The sequence below is a fragment of the Xiphophorus couchianus genome, chromosome 2 (assembly GCF_001444195.1).
Source record: "Xiphophorus couchianus chromosome 2, X_couchianus-1.0, whole genome shotgun sequence".
Lineage (NCBI taxonomy): Eukaryota > Metazoa > Chordata > Actinopteri > Cyprinodontiformes > Poeciliidae > Xiphophorus > Xiphophorus couchianus.
The window spans coordinates 32,141,305-32,155,434 of NC_040229.1; the positions used below are offsets into that span (position 1 = coordinate 32,141,305).

The window sequence follows — 14,130 nt, forward strand, 5'->3', positions numbered from 1 at the left end:
ACGCCTGGAGACGGCGAGGCCCGTGGTTATTTAAAGCCACGCGTGTTTGTTGCAAATGTCCTAGTTTAAATATTTCTCCAGGGCTCATCTATTGGTGAATAACATGCACAGTTCAGATGGAGTTCAGCAGCATCCAAACTTAGACCAGGTGGATCAACTCTTCAGTCACATCAAGTTTCAGTCTGACTTCAGGGGCATCATATATTCTGGTTATCATGAGCATTATGCGCCTTCTGGTGCTATAAATCTGTCATCCACCTTTTGCAAATTAAAATCAGCTCTGTTGTTGTTTTAGCTTTTTATATCAAACAATAAGATTATTTAAATAAAAACAAACTTGATTTGTTCTACTTGAGAAACATTTCAACAGAATCCAGTAATCTCTGAAAGATGAACAGACTCTCTTTACGCTTTTCTGCCCCTTACTTTCATTTGGGGATGTGCTGCCACCTGCTGGTCGTGACTCTACAAGCGCATACATTTGAACTAATTCAATGACTTTGTGACTTTTCTTTCCAAAGAATTCATATTTACTTAAAAAGGATTTAATTAAGGTAAAATAAACTGCTAATATATATCTAAACTGTTTTATTATTCTGAAGGCATTTGAGGAGTGAAGGATGCAGATCAATGATTCGAAGGGAACTACTGGATTTTCTTAGAAAACCTTTTTAAGAACCAGTTTGAATTATAAACTGTCGATCGATTGCAATCGATTCTACTGTCTGTAGAATTGATTGCAATGTGTGTGTGATTGTATTGGATTGACTTTGTTTGTAAAGTGCGGTGAATCGGTGCTCCATAAATAAACTGATCTGAACTGATTTTGTGTTTTACAAACAAAACTGAGTCCCTGCACACAAAAAGAAATGTGGGGGAAAAATGTAAAGCAAATATACAAGAGACTCAGAAACTAAAATATAGAGATCAGTAAAAAAAAAAAAAAAAAAACATATGAAAATGTTTTTATCACAAGGAGAAATCACATCTTCACAGTATTTCTTATATGCAGACTTTTCCAAAAACTTAGATCTCCAAAACGAAGTTCTTGGTTTGTGTTCAAATTGGAAAGATGACACAAAGAAATTCCAGCAGGTTTAAAGCTTGTAAGAATAACGTCTTATCATTACTTTCACTTTAAATATTTTTTAATCTATTGAAATGGCAAATTGGCCCTAAATACTTGATAACTGCATACCAATGAAAAATGACAAAATTAATATGTACATTTTTAAAATATATTTTGTGAAAAGGTAAATAGTAATAATAGTAAGAAGGGGGAGAATAATTTTGTAGCCCTTTTTGTATGATTTCAATTGAAATTTTGTATGTAAAACACTGTGGATTTATCATTATTGTTACTATTAATGCTAATTCTGACTAATGCTACCTCCAGTTTGCCTTCAAGTCAATTTCAAGACAAACTGAAAGCAAAGAGTAGATTTGCAGCCACTGCAACACTATCAAATGAAGTTACACAGACATTTAGATTGTTTTCTGCTGGCACCTTTCATTATGTCACACTATAAATCAGGCCACCAGACAAGTTAAGCAACAGCGCCATCCACTGCCCATGACAGGCAGGTGCACAGCTGCATAAAATTGAATTTAAAAAATAAATATTTACAGCATTTATTTTTAAAGCAGTTGTACCAGGCAGAAAGGGCTGTGCTGAATGTATCTGTTGTATAATAATTCCATAGTGGAAAAAATTGTATTGGGACTCTATTTTTATGTTATGCAGGGTCTGTAATTACCTGCAGAAACTATATATTGATTTAAAAAGCAACATTTTCAATTCAAAACTCCTTTTTGCTGCTAGAATTTAGGCACATGAGCTCAACAACATCTAATAACATCTAACACCCTAATCTTTCATTTTGCTCATTATACCATCAGACTGGTGCAAAGTTCTATTCTACCCATTCAGATTTCAAGACTGTTTCAGGAGTTTTGAAAAAAATCCATCTTTAGACTGTGCATGTTAGCATGTGCTGCTGCTACATGTTTAGCATAGAGATGCTATTTTAGGCTTGGATAGCTTCAGTGTTAGGCTAACTGCTCTTAGCACAACATGAACACAAGAACAGTCTTTTCTAGCGTCCAATCAGATCTTTTTTTGAAGGAAAAATTACCCAGCGGAGGGTTAAGAGAAGCAGCTTCGTTGTACATCAGTGTTGTAATTCTGCCGGTGCGTCAGAATTACGGGTATACCAGAAACATACGAATACAAAAGTTCCTGCTGGAACTTTTTTTATGTAAAAACACATTGCAATAATTGTGTAAAAAAAAAAAAATCTACGCTAAAATTATGTAATTAATTGACCAAAGTTAACATGTTAAAATCCCAGACCAAGAAAAAAAAATCATTTTGATGAATATTTTGAAGTCTAAAATTAACATGACATTGATGGCCTTTGGCCTATGTATGTAAATCTCTGACATTAACTGTGTGCTCATCAGATATGTACATCATAAATTGTATGATTTCTTTTTCTATAGTGAGAGTGTTCTGGTGAAGCAAAAATGAGGCTGTTCAAAATGCTCCTTTGTGTGTGTGTGTGTGTGTGTGTGTGTGTGTGTGTGTGTGGGTGCGTGTGTGTGCGTGTGTGTGTGTGTGTGTGTGTGTGTGTGTGTGTGTGTGTGTGTGTGTGTGTGTGTGTGTGTCTGCTTCCCTGTGGCTGACAGGATGAAGAACCAAGCAGCAAAGACTCTTTGATTTGGAGATGAAACTGACATTTATCAATGCCAAAACTCTCTGCTGTAAAAGTAAAGTTCTGCTCTAAGAGCTGAAGCCTGGTGCTCTTTTGAAGTCATCACAAAAGAAGAACAGGAACAAAGCGTGCTCTCAATGTTAAAAGGAACTATGGCAAATACAGACTTTTTTTTTTTGACCTCAGCTGGATCATCTGTGACAACCAACTTAATTATGAGCCAGAAAAGAAACTGAAACAAACTGAAGCACGACGTGTGATGCTAACGGGTGTCAAAGCGATATTCAAGATAAGTGAACAAAGATGGCCCCCTTAGAGATAAAGTGTAAGTGAATAACTCAGGCAGGAGAAATCAAATTCAGAAAATAGAGGAAATGAAGCCTCTGCACAGCCTGTACCCCAGGCAGATTAAAGAAAAGACTTGATATCATATTATGCCAGGAGAAGGTTGGTTACTAAAGGGCAAAAATAGTGAAACCTGTGATAGCAGATCACAGACAAAGCAAGAAACCATTTGGCCGTACCTTATACCAAGGTGATGAATAGATGCACGCATTATAAAGATTTAAGGCCTCAGAGATGCCGAGTTTCATCCGACCAAGTGAAACTTGGAGAGTGGTTCTGATATTTGTCTTTCAACAATCTGGGTGTTTTCCCACCGACAGTCTGGTAGACTCGGTTCGTTTGAGGATTAAAATCCGTTTCACACGGCGCTGTGTTTAATGAACAAAACTAATTGAAAACCCTGTTCACTCCCTCACCTGTGGTGGCGCTGCACCAAGAACCACTCAAGAAAATGACATGAAAACCTCTGAAGTAGAAACTCGGCACAAAATCCTTCTTCATGAAGTGGAAGGAAGTTGCATTGAGCAACAGGTGTAGGATTTCTCTTTGGCAGAAAAACTGAAGCCCTTTTTCCAGCTTGCGCTGGAATGGCACGTTTGTTTTGGTCGTATTTACCCAGAATGCCCTGCACTGTAATAGCACTTCCTGCTTTTGGAGCGATCTCTGGTCCCCCTGGCTTCCCTATATATGAATTCACACTGCATCAGAGTTCACCTCAACCAAACCCAGAGCCAGGTTTTTAAATAGACCAGAGTTAGCTGTCTTGATCCACATCAGAGTTCAATTACTCATTCACATTCCCTCAAATGAACCGAACTTCTAGGAAAGGTGGGCTGAACTGGGCTGATGTGAATGAACCCTAAGTGCATACTTTTCAAATGTGAGAGCCTTAGTCCTCATTTCCATTTTCAGATGGTACAATCATCTCATTCAAATCTGTGCGCAGATTTCATGCCTCTTGCTTAAATACGTCTACGCTGTTTGAATCCTGCACCATATGCTAAGAGTTTCTTTTTTTTTCAGCTCTTTTTTCTCTGCTTGCAGAGTTTCTTTTCATCCATTAATAATCTATACCCACTTTATCCTCATTACAGGGGTGGGGGCAGCACCCTATGTGACAATGATAACAGTAACACTGTCATACTTTTGGCTGAACATTGTCCCGATGTTGCGCTTCATGCTCAAACTTCTTCTTCTCTTGGATAAAACAAAGAAAGCAGTGATGTCTCTGTTGACTAAAATTGATATCAGGCATAGTTCCAGCCAACAGAGACATCACTGCCTTCTGTCTTCTCAGAGAGTGCGACTTTAAAACTTTAGGACTCTTGAGGGCATGAGTGTTGTGCTCCTGAAGTTCACTCCAGAAAGACTCACAAACAGAGAAAACACGGCCGAGGGAAAACGTTTAACTCAGAGAACAGGAAGTTTGAGCGTGAGAAGCAGGATTCTAGCAGAGGCAGAAGATATTCTAAAAAGTTAGTTGCGCTAACAGTAAGCCACTGGCAACGCTAAGGCGCTACACCAATAAGGTATTTAGTCGCAGCTAATGCTAAATCACTGATTTTAATTCTAATTATATCTGCCGTTGAAAGAGAAATTAAATTTTAGCAATATAATTTACATGTTCTATAATCCCCCCAAGATATTATTTTTATGGTTGTATCTTGTTCTTTTGTTTCTTGTTTGTTCGTGAGGAAAAACAGAGAGAATGAAGAGAGGAAATGGTCTTCACGCAGTTCAAAACAAGAGCATGAATATGAACTCAAAGAACTTTTAACAGTCGATAAGCAAAACTTCAAAGCAGATGTAGAACTTTATTCAGCTGAAAGCTTAGAACAAACAGACAATTAAATCATCGCTTTAGATTCATGTTGGGGTTAGCTAAGTGTGCGAAATGTTTTCAAATATTGGCAATTTCGCCAAACAAAGGAGTTAGCTTGGCTGCTAGCGGACGTGTGCTACACCACAGGCGAAAGCAGACCGCACCAGACTAAAAAGACAAAAGTCGGCTTTTGGTCTGGACCTTGTGTGAATACACTGCTAGTTTAACTGAAGCATAACCATGTTTTAAAATACTGAAAAGATTTCTACTGAAAATCTGTGACAAGACAAATTTCCATTCACAGACACTCTCAATTCAATAAGACTTTGGCTATTTTGAAAAAGAATAATTAGTGAAAGTGTCAAGTCTATAGATGTGGAAAGTTGGCAGACAAACGTCAAAAGACTTGCAGAGATTATAAAACCAACAATGTGTTTTCTCCGTCTTTTGATACTCCTGCATCCAGACGACTTGCATCGGATTCATACAAGAACGGACTAACGTGGAAAACTGTTGGGTTTTTATTCTCTGCAGTGACGAAACAAGCCTCACACAAACAAGACTGAGACAAATAAAGACACTGTGTTCGTGTTTGCTGTGGATCGCATTGAGCAAGCGCACAAACGTCCAGGTCAGGCTAGCTTTTTATTAGCAATCCTTCAATCGCTTTAAAAACATAGAACAATCTTTTACGTAGCAGTGGAGGAACGGATGAATGAATACGGCTCCTCAGAGAAAACACAATGTGTACGATGCTTCAGTTGTTTTATTGTCAGCAGCAGCATAGCGGCAGGCCTCAGCGCCGGACGCACAATCGCAGGTTCTTACTGGAGAAAAAGAAAAGACAAAAAAACCGAACAAACTCTGCAGCCACACGCAGACGGATCGAGCGACGGCCGTCAGTAAACCGAGCTCCGCTTTAAGATGTAAGGCCTCCGCGATTTGGCGTTGTGGGCGACTTGCCTCTTCAGGATGTACGGGAATTTTCGTTTCAGCGGCGCGTCACCGTTCTCCTCTGAATATTTCACCGAGTCTCGGAGTAGCTGTGAGGAGCAGAGGAGGAGAGATGGAGGGGGGAGAGGACATGGGTTTTGTTGCTCAGAGGCAGTGTAATGTGCTGCTGAGCTGGCGTTCACTGTGATTAGAGGAGTGTACTTGCTCTGCACGTTCATGCATGGCGAAACAGAGGAGCTAATCTGCCGCCGCTGTGTTAACGTTTCAAGACAAAAAAAAAAAAAGAAAAAAGAGGGAGGAAAGCCTCTTTGAGTGGAGGATGATGGAGGAGGGGGGAGAAGACGGAGTGGGAGGTGTGTTTACAAGTGGGTACGTTTAGCTGTTTTCAAAAGTGTGCGTTTGTGTCTGAATGTGTGTCAGAAGGACGGTGTGTCGTTGTGTGTTCAGGGGATTTCATATCAGCTAAAACAGACTCTTATTGGATTAGCTGGGTTAGTCAGTGATGGTTTATTTATTTTTGGCTGCACTGTAACTTTTTGTTTTTGAAAAAGGAAGTTTGTTTTAATATATTTCTTAAAACGATCACAATGTTGTGAAAGTGTAATATGAGACAAATAATCTGTGAAAAGGTCGATCTCAAAAATAATCAATCAGAGCCAGGAGGCGGGACTTAGCGCTGTCAATCAAGCTCATGTACTCGCAGCTCATCTTGCTAACATGAAACAACTCAACGTTACAGGATCTTGTTTATCCACCTTGCTAACTAGCCTAGCATTCATGACAGGCTAGCTGCAGCATAGCAGAGAGCAAGCGGCAGGGTGATTAACAGCGCTAGACCCGCCTCCTGGCTCTGATTGGTTGTTTCTAGTTAGCACTGGGAGCAATGGGAGAAGGAAAAAAGTTTGGTATGAGACAGATTATGTTTCATACCATACTGTCACAATATAGTGACAGTATCAACAAATAAATAAAAAAAATATTGTTTATAAAAGTTAATGTACTATATAAACTTGTAGCTTCTTACTGCAATTTTTACTTGACTATAAGAGAGACTAATTTAGTTATTTGAAAGTATTTCAACTCTAGACTTTTGTAAATTTCTACAGGTTTTTTTTTTTAAAGAAAATATTTGATATTAATCTAACATTTTTTGAGGGTCTACAAGCATTTTTTTTTAACTTTTCAAACTCAGAATTTTTCATGGTTTTTTTTGTAGAAAGTTTGAGATTTTTTGGCGTTAATTTACTGCTTTTTAATTTTCTATCTTCAATTGCCCTAATAAGCCATTGTATGCCATGGCCTCTACTGTATATAACAATAGAATAAAAACCACCTGAATATTTGCTTGTGGTGTGACATGCTAACATTATCAGCGTCCCCCATCTGGCACCCACCCTCTGCAACCTGATGTAGACACGTCCCTGCACAGCTGCTGAATTCAGAAGGAAAACAAAGGCAGGTCACCTTGAGTTTTACATTGAAATACGCTCAAATGACTAAGACGTTGAATTTGTGCAGATGTGTCTGTGTTTGTTGAGATGTGTGTGTGTGGGGGCGGGGAGGGGATGCATGTGTGTGTGTGTCTCTCACCCTCTCCTCCCGGCTCTGCAGCGCTCTGCAGATGTGTTGGAGGCTGTACAGCTCCTCCAGCTGCGGGAGGCTCCCTTCCCTCAGCTCGGAAGCCTCTGCCTCCTCCTCGTCCTCCTGCTCGCCGCTCCACGCCTCCTGCCGCAGGCCGCCCACCAGCCGGCACAGGTTGGTCAACGATACTTGCCAGTAGGGGGCAGTCTGCCTATTGTGTTTTATCTGCAACAGAAAGAGAAGAACGGGAAAGGGATTCTCTTTCAAAAGCTGAGAGCAAATTAGATCCGGGTTGGGAGCGTAGGATGGAAGAGTCGAGTCCGTGTTGAAGTTGAAACAGTCCGACAAAATAAAAGAAACCAACTTTGAGTTGACCCGGCGGCATGGACGGGCAATACCCGCCCACAGGGTCAGCCCTGCCCTCTCCTACCCCCCTGGACTGGAAGCTGTTTGTTGTTTTCACCTTAAAGTGACCAACTCTCTGTTGTTCCTATATGTTGATTTGATACAGTTCGGGCTTCTGCACCTCCCACACCTGTGCCTTCTGTCACTTTTTTTTCAGCAGTTAAAACTGTTTAATCCGTTATTAACACGTCGGTAACTGCTTTTCCGAGCCGCCTTTAAACGCGACATGAGCATTAAAACGCTCGCGCAGGGTTTACACCTGCTGTGTAGAGCTACTCAGGTGTGTTAGAATCATGGCAGCAAACCAGCAAAACACAAAGAACTTTGTACAGTTTATCCTCCAAACTAACCGAATGAGTTGAGTAAAGCTGTTGGATGCAGGTAATGTTAGCTAAATGATGACTAGCTAATACCAACACAGCACCTTAAGCTTATTAACAAGGAGCCTATAGGCTACTGATGTTGTTGTCTATGTTCAAAAGTGGGTGGTACTTTTGTTACATTCACTTGAGTAACTTTTTTGTAAAAAAAAAAAAAAAAGGTACTTATAAGAGTAGTTTTACTGGACTGTACATTTTTCTTTTACTTGAGTAATATTGTTGCTACATACATTCATTTTGCCCCACCCTTGTTAAACTCTTCTGGAGCCGAGGCTGCTTTGAGTAATAAGAAGTTTTACAAATCAGATTCAGGTAAAAATAGAATCAGCCTAATGCAGAGCAATCCAGTGTTCCTGTTATAATTTCCGTCATGCTGCTTCTTGTTACCCTAACCCTAGATGTCCAGAGAACACCGTCAAATGCACAAATTGGCTCTTAATGTCAATAAAATATTGACTCATCCCACCTCCTGTTTGATGTATTTTAAAGATTCTAGCTGAAATCTGGTGAGCAATGCAAGCAATTAAAGGTGCAAGATAAGCTGAATTTCTCTGAGAATTGCTATGAAAGGACTTTAGGAAGATATTAAAGACTTAACGTAGTTGAATTTTTAATCAAGCACAATCATTTGTAAGTTTAATGTTGTAATAGCTAAATTCTAACAATATATTGTGTCAGTTGTGATTCACATTTGACGTGTGCAACAGAATAGAAAGGCTGGTGAATTTGATCTAGTTTTATCTAGGTTAGCGGAAGCTAAAATCAGACTTGCTAGCAAGCCTAAGCCATAAAGCAATTCTTATTTTTTATATTGATGTAACAGAGAAGGATAAAGTAGGTAATTTTATGAAGTACTATTAGTAAATGATTAAAAATAGTAGTAGTAAAGAACCAACTAGCAGTTAAGAACAAGGTTGGAGTTAAGAACACGCTATAGCAACTATGCTAATTGTAAAGCCAAGCATGCTAGCAACCTGAGTTTCTCTTAACCAAAGTTATATAATTCTGGTATATATATCACACTATAAAGGCCGCAAATAGCAGTGCGCATTTATAATATTGTTTATTTGTTTATCATGATAAGAACTTGGATTTATTGTAATGATGATTTTGCTTGAAAAGTCCAAAAAGTGATGACCTTGCCATGACATGTTAACTTTCTCCTCTGTTTTATGAGAGCCTCAATAAACTTCAATAAATTCGCAAATATGACTTAATGCAGTTACTTTTTTTAGTTTAGTAAATCCCACTTCTTTATTTAAATGGTGTCTTTAAAAATACCAATTGAAAAATAGGAATGCTTTCTATTAGCAGTATTTGTGTTTATTGGGTGTTGATTGCTGTGCCATGCAGTCATAACTAAACGTACAAACCTAAAAAACCCCCCCGCAAAAGACACTTTTCTCATCATCACAATAGTACCACAAAATATAGTGATAACATTTTAAGTCAAATGTAAAAGTTTGACTTAAGTTTTTAAATATTACCATTTTAGTAACATCACAAACTGTTCAACTTTATTCTTAGGCTTGGATGTAGGTTGTAAATTAATATGTAGGTAAATAACATCCAAATTGAGAAATGTTAAATGAATGCTAATATCTCGTCCATTAACCACTGTGCAGATGATTTGTACAACTAAATAAATGTTCTATTAGTTTAGTTTTGTTTTATTGGTAGGACGTTAATTTGTTACATCGGGATTTTTCTGTTTGCTAAGTAGAAGATAAAGAGCTCTCAAAGAAACAATGAGCTGCCGACATTTGGAAATCAATCAAGGACTTACACAGCTCCAGGTTAGTTAAATGTACAGACAGACTGAGGTCCTGTGAGGCCATGTGTGTGTTATTGAGACATTTTCTATATTTCTGTCTTTTTGAAGGGATATAAAGAAAGAAATATTGTCAAAAATGACAATTTCGTCAACAAAATCGTCATAATTGCAACAATAGAAACCTACAAACGATGAACCGAGGACAATGGAAGACAAGTCAGTCTAATATGTAAGTGCCTTCTGTATTACAGTGATACGTTTTGATAAGAGACTGTTTCTTGTATCTCACCAGCGGGTTATTCGGTCTGAATGATCACCAATATCGTTCAAATGGAGAGTGACAGCATCCTCTCTGTACGCTGGTTCTCCTTCCAGTTTCTCGAGCGCTCTATCAGTCATCCGACAACTTAGAATCACAATCATCACCTCTGAGCGCTCGTCGAGCATCAGCAGCAATGAATCACACGGCTGATTTGTCACCGTCGCGTCTCCGTGCGAGCGGCCCGGTTATTTATCAGGCAGCGAAAAGGAGCAGGATGTGATGTCGTTAGGAAGCTGTCAGCTCCGTCTGAATCCCATTAGCCAGTCTCTGCGTCTTTACACTTCCTCTCATAAAGAGTTATTCTCTCATTGACTGGATATCACCATTACAGGTGGGCGAATCGATCCAATGTATTGGTAATATCGATATCAAGCTGATATCAGCGTCGGATCGTTATTAAAGTGGTAAGATCGATGATTTAGTTTCAGATTCCCTCTTGAAATTTTATTTTAATGTTGTAAGTTTCTCAACTCTATGGCCAAAAAAATTTGTTTTGATTTTTGCATTTTATTTAGTAAAAAACACATTTTTTTGTTTTTCTATTGATTCTGTTTGTCATGTTAATAATTTAATAATTATTAAATTATTTTGTAAACACCTATAGACTTTGTGAAAATTCTGTCCTGGTTTCTTCCAAAATAATTCAAGCACAAAAGCATCAGCAGTTTGATGATTTATTAAACTTTAGCAAACAGTAATGGTATCAGTATCGGTATTGATACTATTATGTAAGATCGATACTTACATTTTATTTTTATTTTAGTAAACACCTCTAAACTTTGTTGAAATTATCTCTCAGGCTTTAATGAAACAATTTAAAGTAAAAAACACAAAAACACCTATAGGTCTGAAGTTTGACGACGTATCAAATTGAAATAATAAATGTATCAGTATCAGTATTGGTGATACTGTCCGTGTATTTACCAAAATATGTAGTATCACACACACCTCTAATGATCAAGATAATGTGATAAAAGTCCAAAAGCAACAAGTGATTCACTTTTCATTTTTTCTTCTCTTTCTCAAAGAGTGGATTTTCTTACTGTGTAGACGAAAACATTTTTACTCCACAGTTCACCAGGAGCCGTCAGTGCTCTCTTTCGATTGATTATTTTCCACCCACTCAGCCTGAACACAGGTACGTGGGGTGGGGATTTCCACTGCAGGTTTTTATGAAAGGACACCTGGTTGGCCCATTCGGGTGAAGGTGGGAGGTCACTAAAAACACCCGGGCGCTTTTTGGAGACCGGCTCTCTGATGCTGCAGGGGTGAAAAAAAAAAAGAGAACGTACCTTAGAGGTGAAGAGGCTGGTGAGGAGCTCCTCAGCGAGCGCTCGCTGCTCCTGCTCTACATCTGACAGAGAAACAGGATGAGAAAACCAGCCAGCCAGCAGGGAAGTGTGTGTGTTACAAGACAGGATTGTTGTCAATAATGATCATTTAAATGTAACACAGTTTATTCCTCCTTGAGGAAGTTAAATGCATCTCCACAACAGTTTGACATGGCTGAAGGCGACATCAGTCTTCCAGCAGGTGATTCCATTAATACGAATTTCATGTCCAGCTGCTTCATCAGGGCTGATACATAAATATTTAGGAAAAAGCTCATTTATTAGGTTAAAACCAAATATTCAGATTTTACTACAAAACTGGATTTTGAAGCATTAGCAACATTACTCACTAGAATTGTCTCAACTCAGGATATTAGTCCTTAAATTTAATGTTAAATAACGCTCAAACTGCTTCATTTCGGTAGCAATCTTACAGAAACATGTGGAGGAGAAGTGAGCTGGTATTGTCAAGAATTTGGTAGAAAATTGTGTCCAGATTTAGCTGGTTGGGTAGCAACATTTAGGGTTTAGCCAGCTGCTACAGTGGCTCACAAAAGTATTCATACTCTTGAACTTTTCCATATTTTGTCACATTAAGACCACAAACACAAATATGCTTCATTGGAATTTAATGTGAAAAACCAACACAAAGTGGTGAACAATTTGGAGTAGAAAGAAAAGTATGCATGATTACATTTTTAATTCATAACCCCAGATTGATGGACTATGAAAATTTTGCCTCCAAAAAATATAAGTAATAAGGGAAAAGTCTGAATCTCTGCTACATTTAAGTCTTAATTAATATTTCACAGATGTTTTATGCCTTAACCACAAAGTAATTACAATTTAATTTTCCTTTTAACAGGAAAAATGACTTGTTTACAATTTATTAGTCATGATCCTGCTCCCAGTTGGCACCAAGCAAAAACCTATCATAATAATGATAGAAGCTGAGAAACTATGAATCTACATAAACGTTTAAGTCTTAAATATTTATTTTGGATGTTGATGAGATAAGGAATTTTAAATATTATGCTTTTGAGTTCTTTCATTTGATTAATAAGTTATAAAAGGTGAGATCTTACCTGTTGCTGTCAATGTAAAATTATAGAAGTAGAAATGAAATAAATTTATGTAAATTCATCTTTGAGATTAATTTTACAAATCTAATAATTTAGGTTTTTTTTTGTATTTATTGGCTACAGTTTATTTTATCAGTGTGGATTTATTTTACTTTCCACACACAAGTTTCAAAAGGAAAACTGAACTGCAGACATTTGACATTTTTCCTCGAGATTTCACTTCAATAACTAAATTCTTTTCCAAATAGTAAATTCTTAAAAACTCGTCAAATGAATTCAACTTTTCAGCCAACAACATTCAGAATAGACACAATCCAACTTGAAAAGCATCTGATGTTGCAGAAACATTCTGAAATCATGCACCTGTTGAACGCTCGAAATCACGTGAACCGGGGGAGAAAACATCTATTTGAGTTCTGTTTGGTCCAGCAGGTGAAACGACAGAGAACTGGACCTGCTGTGCGATGCCTGCTGCTTACCTGTGCAGAGCGCGCCGCATGGGAAACAGAGGAGGAGCACACAAGCCAACTGCGCCTGCATCTTGACGAGAAAATGAGAAAAGGTGTGAAACAAAACGGGGGGCTTCCGCAGTGAAGAGTTCACCTGAGGACGAGCCTAGTCCATAAGGTTAAGGGTCAGAAGTAGCTGGAGACGATGCTGCTGCTTCTTCTTTTTTTTCTTTCCTCCTCAATGTCTGAGATGGTTGTCAGAGCTTCCTGGTTGAATGTGAACTGCAGTGGGGCTCCATTCCCTCCGTATATAAGAGCCCGTGTGATGTCAGAGCGTGGGTCTCTTTCCCTCTGCTCCTCCCCCTCCAGATTGTCTCCCTCCATCCATGCTGCTGCGTCTCGCCAGTCGTCACTCTGGCGTCACGGGGCAGGAAGGTTTTTTGCGTCACGGCTCGGCAGGGTTTTGGTTTTTTACATCTTCAGTGGAAGAGGTTAGCTGTACTTTGATCTCTGAGTGGTGGAGGGTGACGCACAGGTCCCCCGTTTCTGTCACCGTTTGAAAAAAATAATACACAAAACAAAACACAAAGCATTGTTCTCTGTTAATTACTGGACGAGTTTGAAACAAGTTGAGCAGGCAGTTCTGGGCCGGTCTCTGAGTAACGCTTCACTCATCACTCAGGGATTCACGTAATAATTCAGTTAACTTGTTAGAAAAGTTCATAGACTTTTTTACAGTTACGACATTTTCTCGATAAATGTGTAAAAATGTGTCAATCAAATCAATCAAATTTTATTTGTACAGCACATTTCAGCAGCAAGGCATTTATTTCAAAGTGCTTTACATCATATCAAACACAGAAACACAATGCAAGATAGAATCAATAATCAAAACACGACATTAAGCCAGGTTCCATCAATAAATTTGTAATTGATTACGTTTCAAATACAATCCTAAACAGGTGGGTTTT

The 14,130-nt window shown here is 38.5% G+C and overlaps 1 protein-coding gene across 1 annotated transcript; it reads right to left on the reverse strand.

Annotated features, from left to right (window-relative positions):
• Nucleotides 1–4,853: 4,853 nt before the first annotated feature.
• nts (neurotensin) lies at nucleotides 4,854–13,819 on the reverse strand. Its single transcript, XM_028026606.1, has 4 exons — nucleotides 13,190–13,819; nucleotides 11,590–11,651; nucleotides 7,426–7,641; nucleotides 4,854–5,924 (listed from the first exon to the last, which is right to left on the reverse strand). Exons 1-4 carry the CDS (start codon nucleotides 13,248–13,250, stop codon nucleotides 5,781–5,783), a joined length of 483 nt encoding a protein of 160 aa, XP_027882407.1. The 5' UTR covers nucleotides 13,251–13,819; the 3' UTR covers nucleotides 4,854–5,780.
• Between the last annotated feature and the right edge of the window lie 311 nt (nucleotides 13,820–14,130).

What these genes read in the sequence shown, in the direction of transcription:
- nts (XM_028026606.1), bottom strand. Translation starts at nt 13,250, where the DNA reads ATGCAGGCGCAGTTGGCTTGTGTGCTCCTCCTCTGTTTCCCATGCGGC. An exon ending in CCAGCCTCTTCACCTCTAAG is followed by an intron (nt 7,642 to 11,589) that starts GTACGTTCTCTT and finishes TTTCTGTTGCAG; the next exon opens with ATAAAACACAATAGGCAGAC. An exon ending in TGCAGAGCCGGGAGGAGAGG is followed by an intron (nt 5,925 to 7,425) that starts GTGAGAGACACA and finishes TGCTCCTCACAG; the next exon opens with CTACTCCGAGACTCGGTGAA.